Genomic DNA, 13,601 nt, shown 5'->3' on the forward strand with positions numbered 1-13,601 from the left:
AATCAGTGTAGAATAGACCTATACGTCACATTTATATTGGACAATTGATATACGTCGGGGGTACCTACAAAAAAGCAGATGCTTGTGGGGGTAGGTCCGCAGAAAAAAAAAGGTCAAACATGATCACTCACACACACACACACACACACACACACACACACACACACACACAACACACATACGCAAGTGCACCTAGAGAAGTGTGCGTGCACACGCACATACACATACACAACAACAAAGATAAAGAGAGAAAAAAAGCAACAAGACTATCATAGGAACATCATTAAGTAGAAAATAATGAGCCACAGGAGGGCATATACCTTCAGTTGTGAGAGAAAAGAATATTATAAGATAAAATTTGGAAATTCCAAATTTGACTATCTAAACATACACTATTTTAGGGAATATTCCAACCATGAACTTCCTGTATAGTTCGAAGTCCTAATTACCACACCTCAATGCCCTTACATGCTTAATATCTCGCTACTGCAAAGAACATATTTAGTACAAAGACCAAGAATATGATTGTCGTTGAAAGAAAAACTTGATCTCTACTCTATAGGTAAAAGAACTATTGTAGATACAGTACTCTCCGCGTAATCGGGTATCGCTTAAACGGGTACTCCGTTTAATTGAGTAGTAATGTCAAAATCAGTTCCGATGCACATTAAAATTACCTGATAATCGGGTTGCCTCTCCGCATAAATGGGTAAAGAATTTTCTTCCAATATAATTTTACCAACATTTTATCGCAGATATAACACTTTAAGAAATCACGAATGTCAACTTTTCCACGGCTAATTGCATTCTATGCTTGATTTGCAAAGATAACCGGTCATTTGTGGAGTGATTAAAAATGAAAACACATGTACCAGTACTGACTTGCCACACGTATAAACGAACATTACACATGTTGCTGCCACTCACAATTGCATAGACAGACAGGAGTTGAACACATTTGCGCTCCTCCCTTGCTCCGCAACAACATTCACAATAGAAGTTTGCAACGAAAATCAGGCCATGCACCAGCTCCATAATTTTGCTTTCCCCCAGTCACTTCTCGAAAAGTAATCCGACGTTCTATGTGACTAATGCACGCAAAGAGACGAGTTCATTACGGAAAACGCCTGCTTGTTAGCTGGAGTCTATAGTCAATTGACAAAGTTTTCTGAAAACATAATTCTATCACGTAATACTTCGTACAAGCTTCAGAGGGTTGCATATTCCTCGTGCTTTAGGCAGGAGCTTCACACAGGTGGAAGATTCAAAGTCTATTGTCATGATAATGAGTTTGAGTCTTCGAGTGTATATAAAGGAAGTGGATATTCAACGCCTCTCATCTTTTTCTTGTGTGAACGGCAGGAGGTTACGTCTTCGTCTTATCATACGCAGTTTCTCAACTATGGATATGTCGGAAGTCGGGGGACAGTCGACGGGCCCAGTCCCGTCCACAGCTGCTGTGCCGTCGATGGCGGGTTTCGAACTGTTAAAAACGCAGTTAGCAGCTTTAATGGACAACCAACCATCTGACGCTCAACATCCCGCCGGGCAGCATGCGAAGCATGTGCCCCAAACTGCCGGCGGGCATCCTCGGCGTAGCCGGGTTGATGAAGATGACTTGTTAAGCATCTTTGCGGAAGAGTCTGTTGTATCAGGCGTGTCGTCCCCCAGCCGTCAGGTCAGCTATGACCCAGAAGCGGACCTTGAGATTTTCTCCACTGCACAAGTGAACAAAAACACTGGCTTTGACTCTGACGACGAATTATATGGTCATGGCCCCGAGGTGCTTGGAAAGCCCGTTTTCGACGCACTTTCTACCCGGCTAACAAAAGCCGTGACCATGCCGCCAAAGACCGAGTGTCTTGAAAAACTGGATAAGCAATATCTAACGCCTGCAAACGCCCCGGCGCACAGTGGGCCAGAGAGATACCAAAGTGCGCCAAAAGTCATTTTGGGCACTTGGGATTTTTTAATTTTTGACATGCGCTCTTGAGAGGAAATACTTTGAAGAATATTTCATTGAAATATTTAAATCAGATATGTACATTAAAGGGATATATTTCCTACCTGAAGTAGCAAAATACAACATTTTAAGAGTTTCAAAGCAAATTGTAACCTCTTTAATGAATACGTAATTTCGACATATAGTTTTTGAGATGTCAACCTGTGATTTCTCCCACATAATTTCTCAGAGTTTATCTTACGTTATGAATGCCGTGAAAATGCAAAGAAACCTAATCTTCATGAACATTTTCCGGTAAATATCCTTGAAAAGAGGGTAATTATTTGTCTTTTTTAATATATCCAAATGAAAAGTTTAGATTGCCACGGATTTCCAACTAAATTCTATTACCACAACATTCCCTGATGTCTCAGCTTTAAGCTGATACCAGATTTGGCTGCCACCTTTTGCCACTTTTTGTGTTAGAGCCGATTTTCCGCGGCACATTACGTATATTTTGGACCTGGCAGCCGCTTAAGAATTCTGTTATCATATGGCGCCGCATGAGGGCGGCATTATTATTTAATTCATTTTTTTTCTTGCACGTTAAAGGCCCGCAAACATGATTAACACTGAATAAGAGGTAAACAGAGTTATGAATATATGAATAGGGCTAGTTCCGGCACCTAAAAGACCCTTCTTTCAAAGATAAAAGAGTAGGCCCTACATAATTGCACATAACCAAGGTCATAGCCATATTATTGTCCATATTGTCATAGCCACTGCTGTAAACAAGCTATTCCCTCTGCGATACATACTGCATGGACACCTAAATACTTCGATCCTACTCTTGACATACGCAGATAGAACGTTATACACCTAAACACAGATATTTTATTCTCATTGGTTACTCTTTGGAAGCAAAGTCTGTTGCTATCCGGCTGCTCACCAAAGTGTATCGGATCGCAGTCTGATGAATCCGACTGTGTCGGTCGACTATCAGGTCAATGTCAGACATTGCTCGCGTGATCCTCATCGGACGATCTTGCCTCATGGGATTATGCTCGACCTGTCTGACATTGACCTGATAGGCGACAAATACAAGTCGGATTCATCAGACTGTGATCCCATATACCTAGGTGGGTTGCCGGAAGCAAAAAAAAAAAAAAAAAAAGAAAATGCTTCCGACGACTGACCGATGAGAAAAAAAAAATCCTTGTGGAATGGGGATGAATTCATAATTTCACATGATAATGATTCCGATAGATTTTTCATTTAAAAAATCTTTTATTATAGCTTTTTCAAGTAAACCTTCATACACGGCAGACTCATTCTTAGTTGTTAAGTGATAACCTTTCATTCTCCTGATTACTGACTTCACAATTAATTATCTTTCCAGTAGAATTAGACAAAATGGTTTTTCGAGTGTTGCGCTTGTATAAATTGATATGGCATAGGCCTAAGGTTATAAAGCAGAGAGATTGATTTGATATCACACATTTATGTCCTGCTAGAATAGAGTGAAGAAATTCACCCAAAAGTACAACGTACATTATAAACTTATTCTAATTTACACGGACAACAGTATTATTTTGCAGTACGTGTGTATAACATGGAACTTCCAGCGCAGCATGAATTCGATCGCAGAATGTTTATACACTTTTTGTGGCCAATTATGTAAGCATCTTGTATTTAATGATAGTAGATAAGCAGTGTCAGTGAATGTGAAAAGATAAATGAACCCCTTTTCAAATTAACCTTTAAAGAAAATAAAACAGCCTAAGATTTTGCACTGCTTTATTCGTCATTTACAGACCGATTTTTGGTAGCCAATGAAAAATCAGCATCACAGTGACGTCATATGAGTTTGAAATTATGTTCAATCAATTCTACGCCCCAAATTACCCTTAGACACCAAATTTGGGTTAAAAGAAATCATGGGATATAATTTTGGCGCACTTTGAGCTCATTCTGGCCCACTGTGCGGCGCTGTGCGCCCCCCGTGTCGATGAACAGCTATGGGCGTCCATTCCTACCAAAGCTAGAGCGGCCGACTCTCGAGCCCAAAAACTTCAAAAAGCCGTAGTACGGGGAATGATCCCTTACGCCCATATCCTGGCAGAACTTCATGATGCCGCCGACGACAAGAGGGCAGTTGATGTGAGCCGCGTCAAACGATTGGCGCTGGATGGGATAACGCTGGCGGGACATGCCACGTATGAAATCTCGATGAAGCGCCGAGAAGATTTAAAGCCATCTTTCAACCCAAAGTATCGGGGAATTTGCAGCCGAACCGTGCCAGTAGGTCAGACACTTTTCGGTGGTGACCTTTCGGCGACATTGAAATCAGTGGGAGATACCTATTTGGTGGGGCAGAAGATCGCCCCGTCAGTAGGAAGATACCGCCGCCGTTTCGGCAACCTCACGAGTGGCAGACGTCCGGCGTTTCGCCCGTATGACAACTACCGCGATACGCGGTCAGGCAACCGTCACGGACCTCCACAGAGATCGTTCCGGCATGCCACGATCTCTCGTCCTCCCCCTCCGAGATTTCGGGAGACTGCTGGCCAGCAGCGAAATGCCCGTGACGACTCTTCAAAAAACTAGTAAGTTCAAAACATCAACAATTCCAGGCAGGAAGACTCGGGTTCTTCAGACACGCTTGGTCGGCTATAACATCCAATCAGTGGATAATTGATGCCATCACTGGCTACAAAATCAATTTTGATTCTACTCCCAAACAATCACGAAACTCCCTTTCCTTTCCTTTCTCCCACGAGGAGAAAGCTGCCATCGAAAAAGAAGTCAATTTGCTTTGCCAGAAAGGTGCAATTTGCAAAATTGCTAAGGGAGATGTTGCCTTCTTATCCACTGTATTCACAGTTCCTAAAAAATCAGGAGATCTCCGACCAATTATCAATCTGAAGAACCTGAACGCCTTTGTAAAACTGAACATTTTAAAATGGAAACGTTCAGAGTTGTTAAAGAACTGTTATCGCCATTCGATTATTTAACGACAATTGATTTGAAAGACGCTTATTTCACAATTCCAATGGCTGATGAGCATCGAAAGTTTCTATGTTTTTCGTGGAATGGAAAATTCTACTGTTTTAATTGTTTACCTTTCGGCCTATGCTCGGCCCCACGTGTTTTTACTAAAGTCATGAAACCTGTCATTTCGTCCCTTCGATGTAAGGGAATTCGTGCAGTTATTTATTTGGATGACATTCTCATTTTTGCACGTTCCCAAGAAGAGAGCGCACAAAATACTACATGTGCCGTCGAATTGTTGACAAACTTAGGGTTCCTAGTCAACTTCAAGAAGTCAAGTACTACACCAAAGACGGCTTTGATTTATTTGGGTCTTCAGCTAAATTCGGTTGAAATGACAGTTAGTCTACCACTCGAAAAAGTGGTGAAATTAAAGAGTTGCGGTCGAATTCTGTTATCGTCAAACCGAGTTACTATCAGGGACCTGGCAAAGTTTATTGGTTTCATTATTTCCACTTTTGATGCGATCCCTACGGGGCGGCTGCATTTTCGCACATTAGAATGGTTCAAGACAAAAGAGCTTAAGAAATCAAACGGAAATTTCAACACTCATGTCCAGCTGGGGAAAAAGGAGCTCCGGGAGATAGTCTGGTGGGTTTCTCAGCCTATTGAAAGTTTTCAGGCATGCTTAGTTTTGCCCGACATATCCATGACAGTGAGCACTGATGCAAGTAATTCAGGCTGGGGAGCCTTTTGTGAGAATGACGGCTCCTTTGTTCAAGCTAGGTGGTCGCAAGACGAATCACTTTTGCATATTAATGAGCTTGAACTCCTCCCAGCATATCGAGGAATCCAAGCGCTCTGTGATGTAACTACCAATACACACATTCACGTGAAATCGGATAGTAACACAACAGTGGTTTACGTGAACAAGATGGGAGGAAATACCCCAAATCTAGACTGCATCGCAAGTTAAATTTGGTCGTGGTGCCTTAGTAGGAATGTTTGGCTCTCGGCCTCTTACATACCAGGCATTCATAACATCGAGGCCGACACTCTGTCTCGAAAGGACATGAACAAAGAACTTAGCCTTCGATCACATATTTTTGCGATGGTTCTGTCTAGGTCATTTACACCTGATGTTGATTTGTTCGCTACTAGACACAATGCCAAATTGCAGATGTTCGTGTCATGGAAACACGATCCACTTTCATGCGCTGTTAACGCATTTTCTTTATCATGGAGTTCGCTAACCCCATATCTATTTCCACCTATTTGCATTCTTTCTAGAGTCCTGCACAAGTTACATCAGGACAGCTGCCAGATGGCGCTGCTCATCGCTCCATTGTGGAGAGCCCATCCCTGGTACCCCATCCTCCTCGAGTCATTAATAGCCCCGTCCATTCTCCTCCCACGAGGATGTCTAGAGCCCCTCCCCACGACGTTGCCAGACACCAGGCTAGTCGCCTGGACCATCTCGGCGAACAGTGGGAAGCAGAAGGCTTTTCGGAGGACGCTAGACGTCTTCTCTCCCGCTCATGGAGGGAAAATACCAACAAACAGTACGAGTCTGCTTGGTCCCAGTGGCTACATTGGTGTAATAGACGATCGTTTGATCCGTTTAACCCAACTATAGTTCATGTTGTTAATTTTTTTGTCTTCCCAAAGTTTGGGGAAGAGCTATTCTACAGTGAACTGTTATCGTTCAGCGCTATCATCTGCGCTACCACCTATTAATGGTTATTCTGTTGGAAAGCATCCGCTTATCATACGATTGATGACGGGAATATTTAATGAGAAACCTCCGAAAGCGAGGTACACGAGCACTTGGGAAGTCTCCAAGGTTTTGGACTATTTAAGTTCCTTAGATGTTAATGAAAATCTCGATTTACTCCAGTTGAGTGAAAAGCTTATTTCTCTTACTGCTCTTGTTTCAGCTCAAAGAGTTCAGACGTTAGGTCTTCTTGATACATCGTACATGACTGTAAATGATGAATGTGCAAGTTTTCAAATTATGGGTTTGTTAAAGACAACGTCACCCAAGGCGAAGATCGCTTCCCAGTCGGTTGAATTACCAGCTTACACTCCAAATGAAAAAATTTGTGTTTTGTCTACTCTAAAGGAATATCTCAAACGAACGGAAGTGGCTCGTCAGGCTAATAAGGAGACAAAGCTTTTTCTTTCGACGAGGAAACCACACAACAAGGCGTCGAACGCCACAATAGCAAGATGGTTAAAGAACGTTCTAGTCAAAGCAAAGATAGATGCATCAATTTTCTCGGCCCACAGCTATCGTAGTGCGGCCAGTTCAGCTGCCTTTTGCCACGGTGTTTCGATCCATGAAATAATGGCTAGAGCAAACTGGTCAAAACTCCAGAACCTTTAGGGAGTTCTACTTTAAGCCTTCTACAGAACAAAATTTTGCGTCCACTATCCTAAATCTTGGGACCTAGACGATCGTGAATGACGTTTGTGTATAAACTTGAATGTGGCGATATGTGTTCTGTTTAACATTGTATACAACAAGTGCCTTCATGTATAACCTCTGACATATATACAGCGACTTAATGTTATTACCAAGATTATTGTAACAGCCTTGTATTGCCGCATTGCTATCCAACTTGTCAACTGATGTTATTATTTTTGGTCGTGGTTCTCACTGAACGAAAGTGCGAGTATCAAAACTGCTCAGAAATACACATGAATGCTACTTCGCCAGCTGTGTTTTCTTTCATAGTTGCCATCTGTACTGTATGACATACAAAACAGTTCCCGTGATGCTCTTTGAATTGTTATGCAACCCTCTGAAGCTTGTACAAAGTATTACGTGATAGAATTCCTAAATAATGCGAATAAATGAAGTATAATTGGAATTCTATCAGTAATAATGAAGTACAATATGAGGAGGGTCCCGCCCACACGCTGCATACACACAGCATTGATAACAACAGGTCTTATTCCCTCCCCTTGTTCCGCACGGAAACTGTTTTATCATTCTGTTGAGATTGTGATTGATGAGTGATAATGGCATATAAACGCAAGGCCCCTTTAGGGCGAACATAATACACAGTGCATGTGCCTGTTGAATTGAATGACTGTGGTGTCTTTGTTTTCACGTACGTAGTCGTGATGTTGGAAAGGTCCTTTGTTCACACTTCGAAAGATGAGAGGCGTGGAATATCCACCTCCTTTATATACACTCGAAGACTCAAACTCATTATCATGACAATAGACTTTGAATCTTCCACCTGTGTGAAGCTCCTGCCTAAAGCACGAGGAATATGCAACCCTCCTCATCTTGTACTTCATTATTACTGATAGAATTCCAATTATACTTCATTTATTCGCATAATTTAGGAATTATATGTCCATGAAAAGAATGTAAATTATTGCTCGTGACTGAGCAAGTGTAAGGTATGTATAATGCGCCGTGCAAGCACGCGCGTTAAATACAGTGTAGGTGTTTGGTGCAGTGTACAATGCATGTACATACACATTGTGTGTGCCAATTGTGAATGCAAAGTTTTATTCTGTTAATCGGGTACTCCGCTAAATCGGGTAAGGAACGCTCTGCTCGAGCCTACCCGATTATGCAGAGAGTACTGTATAGCAAAATAGTCGCGACGTGTTCAGCAGACGCATACCTGCACCCATGGGCGTAAATCCCGGGGAAGGGGTGGGGGATGGGGGTAAGCGTCGATTTTAACTCGGACGGGGGAGGGGGGGGGGGGGGAGGCAGAGGGGCATTTGCCCCGCCCCTACGGAAATGTTTGGGGCAGACAAATCATTTTTTCCCCCAAGCAATTCCCAAGATGAGGACAAATTTCGAACTTTCTTCATGGAAAAGTGTCCAAATAAGGCCAGAATTATGCACTAGATCGTTGAATTGCAATCATAAACATGCAAAAGCTCCACTACTTGGTCCCTTTGTCACTTTGCACAATTTTGAGATTGACGTATTTCCTAATATTTCATCAAAGAGCGTGCAGCAGAGTTTTCACTTACAAAATTTCCCTCATAATTATGCAGAGGCGTCGAAGGGGGGGGGGGGTTCCCCCATATAAGTATTGGGGAGAAACATATCATTTTGTTCCTCCTCGTAACTCCCGAGGTGTGGAAATTTCTGACTTTTTTGATAGGAAACTGTGTAAATGTTTCACCTAGAGATGACTATATTTCAATTCTGAAAATACAAAATCTCTCTCGCGTGAGAGGGGAATAGGCCTAAACCCCCTCCCATTCTCTCCCCGTTTAGTCCATTGTACTTAATACACTTTTAGATTGACAGATTTCCGATGTTTAATCTAAAGGGTGCACCAGGTATGTTACTTCAGTTTAAAAAAAAATGCAAAAGTTCCGTGGGTCGGAGGAGATCTCTACATACTTTCAATTAACGGAGGGTTCCTCCCCCCCCCCCCAAAAAAAAACAACAACAACAACAGAATAGTACACTATTGGGATTGACATTTTCCCACATTGCAATATAAAAGTGTTTACGAGATATTTTCCTCTGAATTCTAAAAATGCAAAAGCATCCTCGTATGCAGGTGCGTCGATCCTGGACGACGGGGGGACGGGAGGAGGGGGGACAATTAACACATCATTTTGATCCCCAATGATTCCCGAAATGAGATTTTTTTTTGCGTTTTTTATAGAAAAATGTCCTAATATCCTACCCAAAGTGTGCACCAGATTGCAGAATTTAAATTCTGAAAATGCAAAAAAAAAAAAAAATAAAAAATAAAAAAATAAAAATAGATGAAAAAATAAATAAATCTCTCTCGCGTGGGAGGGAGATACCTATTCGCACCCCTTCACCCCTCCGGTCCTTTTCCTCTTTTTTTTTTCTTTTTAGATTGACAGATTTCAAAATGTTTCACCCTAAGTGTGCACCAGGTCTGTCTCTTCACTTACAAAAAAAAAAGAACACAAAAGATCCACCGCGGGTGGGAGTGGATATCTTCTCTCAATCAACCTTTCCCCTCTTGGTTTCAACCATTCATCTCGCAAGATCATAGTTTTGTCAATATCTTACTCAAAGTGTGCACCAGATCGTTGAATTTCAATCGTGAAAATGCAAAATCTCTCGTGTTTGGGAGGGGGATACCCCCTTCCAAACCCTCCCCCTCTGTGCCCCTTTCCCTAGCCTTCGTACACTTTTCACATTTACAAAAAAAAAAAATCTGAATAATTCTGAATGCACAAGCCTTATCACTTACATTACGATAAAAAACATGTACAATGGGAATACAGTATCCCCTTGATTTTTTTTTTATAATTTCCCAAATATTCCATGCGTATACGATAGATTTCAATTTCAACTTTAAAAGGGCAAAATCTCCCTCGTACGGGAAGGGTGGTGAAAGCCTTCTCCCTGTTCCCCCCCCCCTTGCATACAAGTAGACTGTGGCTACACTCTGAACATAGACAGTTTTCCAAATATGCCACAAAATGTATGCGCCAAAACGTTTAAATGCAATCAGAAAGTGAAGAGCTTCCTTCTAAAAGGCGCCAAACCCGTTGAAAAATGATGGATTTATCATTTTTTTGGAAGCGAGCTCTTCAAATGGAATCTCCCTCGTGTAGGAGGGGGAATAAGACTTATCCCCTCCCACCTTTTCTGATTGACAAATTTCCAGATATTCCAACAACAGTGTGCACCAGATTGTTGAATTACAGTTCTAAAACTGGGGAAAAAAAGCTCCCTTGAATCTGGGAATGGTATCTTGCCACCCCCCCCCCCCCCCCCCAATTGCTTGGTCCTTTCTATAGACTTAGTACACTTTGAGAAATGACAATTTCTGAATTTTCCACAAAAAGTGTGCTTCAGATCGCTTTATTTCAATTCTAATAACGCAAAAGCTCCGTCGTGCGGGAGGGAGACTCCCCCTCCCACCCCACCCCCCAGCTCTTCCTCAATATCATAGACTTTGTACATAAACACAGATGATGCACACTCGGAATAAGAGCTAAATTCCCTGATTTCAACACTTTCCTGAAAAAGCCCTGTTCATTCCATTATCATTTTTTTTTGCACCAAAAGTTTGCACCAGGTCGCTGAATTTCAGGTCGGAAAATGCAAAATCACCTTTGTGTGGGAGGAGAAATTCCCCTAAACTACACTCTCGTGTGCTTGCTTTTACTGTTTGATGCTTAACAGACAGTGTGCTTGGTATTCATTGTAAGAATTAATACAATAAGTTTAAAAAGTAAAAAAGTGTGACTCTGTCAAGTACATAAAACAAGCAAAAACATGCAGCAAATTGCATCAAAGTGCAAAACGTTCTCAACGTTGGAGGTGGACACCACCTCCCCCTCCCCCCTCGCTCCTTCCGCCCGCTCGGGCTCGATCGCGTTCATGAATGATACAATTTTACAGGCAAGATAAGTTATCGTTCCATATTTATCTACATCAAAATGAATTGCTATCTTAAACATGTAGGACTGTTTTAATTCGATAAAACACTAAAAAAGAGGCATCAAATTGAAGCATGCAAAAAAAAAATACCCCCTCCCACACCCTCCCCCATTCAGGGCGACACTACGTTCTTGAAAGGGGGGGGGGGGGGGTCAAAATCACCTGTCAGTCAAGAAGAAAGAAAATAAAAAAGACAAGAGAAAAAACATCAAAAAAGTCTAAATACTTTTATGGTCTGGTTTTCCGCCGAAAGTGGGCTGACACAAAGCAAAAAGCAAACAAACAAACAAACAAACAAACAAACAAAAACAAGAACAAAACTTCTTCCTATCTTTGCTGCCACTCCCCCCACTTTATATTTGGTGCAAAAGAGTGGGGGTGCAAACATTTGATCCCTGTAAAGTGTGTGTTTGTGGGGGGGGGGGGACAGAACCCCTCCCCCCAACTCCCCCCCCCCCCCCCAAGGCTGCATCGGTCTGGTTATGGGCTTGTAATCGTGGTGATAGTGACTATCGCCGATCACCCCCCCCCCCCATTCCTCAGTACGAATATACGCCGTTGCCTGCACCTGATATGATGAACAAAAATGTTCTTCCCAAAATCATGATTTGTATACGACATGATGTCTAAATCTTAGTCTCCAAAGTCTATCACCACGTCATGTACAGGAAAGATGGTTGTGGTCACCAAATTGTTGCACATCATCTTTCAATGACTTTCCTGATCGTCCCCTCTATCTCTTAGTACGGTCTGCTATGTCGAAATATTGGGTCCCGTGAGATTTTCGTGCCAAAATTGATTTTTTTTAGCTAACTTGGTCAACTTGGGGGTGCTGAATCCAAAAAACTTTGGTTCCATTTTTTCCGACCATGTCTTCAGCCGCCATTTTGAATTTCAAAATGGCCGCCATAGCAAACTGTATTTTGACCCAATTCTCATAATGTGAGCATCATAAAAGGTTCAAATTTGATGCAAAAAGCATGTTTATGATGGCAGACATTCTGATGCACCATTTTCTGATACCGTAGATAGGTTTGATACAGTTTTTAGGCAGCCATTTTCAAATTCAAAATGGCCGCCATTGCTCAATATATTTTACCCATATCTAAGGTTGTAAACATTATGGAAAGTATAAATTTGGGGCAAAAAGCTTGCTTGTGATGTCAGACATGCTAATATATACATTTTTTTAAAATGATGGATCATTTTCATTGGCGGCCATCTTGAAATTCAAAATGGCCACAATAACAAATGTAATTGGGCCTGTATCTCATATCGTATACATTGTGTAAGGTTCTAATTTGGGGCAAAGAGCATGCGTATGCTATCAGACATTCTGAAACATCTTTTTCTGAAACGATGGTTCATTTTGATATTGAAGGTGGCCATCTTGAAATTCAAAATGGCCACCATACCAGAACATATTTTTTGACCCATATCTCATGTTGTAAGCAATAAAGAAAGTTCACATTTCGGGCATAAACCGGGCTCATGATGTTGAACATTCAGATGCACTTTTCCCCTCCCTTAAATTGCAGATCACTTTCGAGGCGGCCATCTTAACATTCAAAATGGCTGCTTTTCAGCTAATATCTGTGGTTACAAGCAACTTTTAGACATATGAATGTTTATGGTGACGTACAGTATACATTCTTTTAAAAAACACGCATAGGGCCTATACATTCTGTAATCATAATGGATTATTCGCATTGGCCGCCACTCTTGAAATTCAAGATCTTTAAACTGCAAACCCAAGCATGCTTGAACACTCATGTGTAAGTCAATCACTTCAGTGAATTGCGTAGGCGGGACTACTTCCTGTCCTGTAGGTGCACTGCCATGTTGAAATGCAAAATGGCTGCCATGGGAAACATTCCTTTAAAAGCATTGCGTTTGGGTAAAAATTGTGAATGGGAAATCATATGATTCTGACGTCAAAACAAATGAATTTCAAAAGAACCTCTTAATAACTGTGTCTGAGTGACTAAATGCCCCATTTAGACGATTTGGTTGTAGAGTTTACAACATTAGCCCTACATTCTAAAAATTCATGGGATAGTCACTTTAATAGATAATGTCTTCTAGGCTAATTCCCTGCATATGTTTTTGAAGTCACAGCACTTTAAGGCTGTACACAAGGGAGAATTGGTTCTATAAAATTCTTCCAGAAACAGTGACTTTTGCATTTATTGCTATATGAGCATGATAATGAATTCTGTGGCCACCATTAGTGTATGAAGCTCAAAGCAT

The 13,601-nt window shown here is 41.6% G+C and overlaps 1 protein-coding gene and 1 pseudogene across 1 annotated transcript; both read left to right on the top strand.

The window, feature by feature from the left end:
- The first annotated feature begins 1,402 nt into the window (after positions 1-1,402).
- LOC139713668 (uncharacterized) lies at positions 1,403-4,549 on the top strand. Its single transcript, XM_071625369.1, has 2 exons — positions 1,403-1,904; positions 3,927-4,549. Exons 1-2 carry the CDS (start codon positions 1,403-1,405, stop codon positions 4,547-4,549), a joined length of 1,125 nt encoding a protein of 374 aa, XP_071481470.1.
- A 1,803-nt stretch (positions 4,550-6,352) lies between these two features.
- Positions 6,353-7,386, top strand: LOC139713669 (uncharacterized; annotated as a pseudogene).
- The last annotated feature ends 6,215 nt before the right edge of the window (positions 7,387-13,601 follow it).

The sequence above is a fragment of the Diadema antillarum genome, unplaced genomic scaffold, assembly GCF_040938485.1.
Source record: "Diadema antillarum isolate AM-2024a unplaced genomic scaffold, OU_Dant_1.0 seq00002028_RagTag, whole genome shotgun sequence".
In the NCBI taxonomy this organism is placed as follows: domain Eukaryota; kingdom Metazoa; phylum Echinodermata; class Echinoidea; order Diadematoida; family Diadematidae; genus Diadema; species Diadema antillarum.

What these genes read in the sequence shown, in the direction of transcription:
- LOC139713668 (XM_071625369.1), top strand. Translation starts at nt 1,403, where the DNA reads ATGGATATGTCGGAAGTCGGGGGACAGTCGACGGGCCCAGTCCCGTCC. An exon ending in TCTAACGCCTGCAAACGCCC is followed by an intron (nt 1,905 to 3,926) that starts CGGCGCACAGTG and finishes TGGCCCACTGTG; the next exon opens with CGGCGCTGTGCGCCCCCCGT.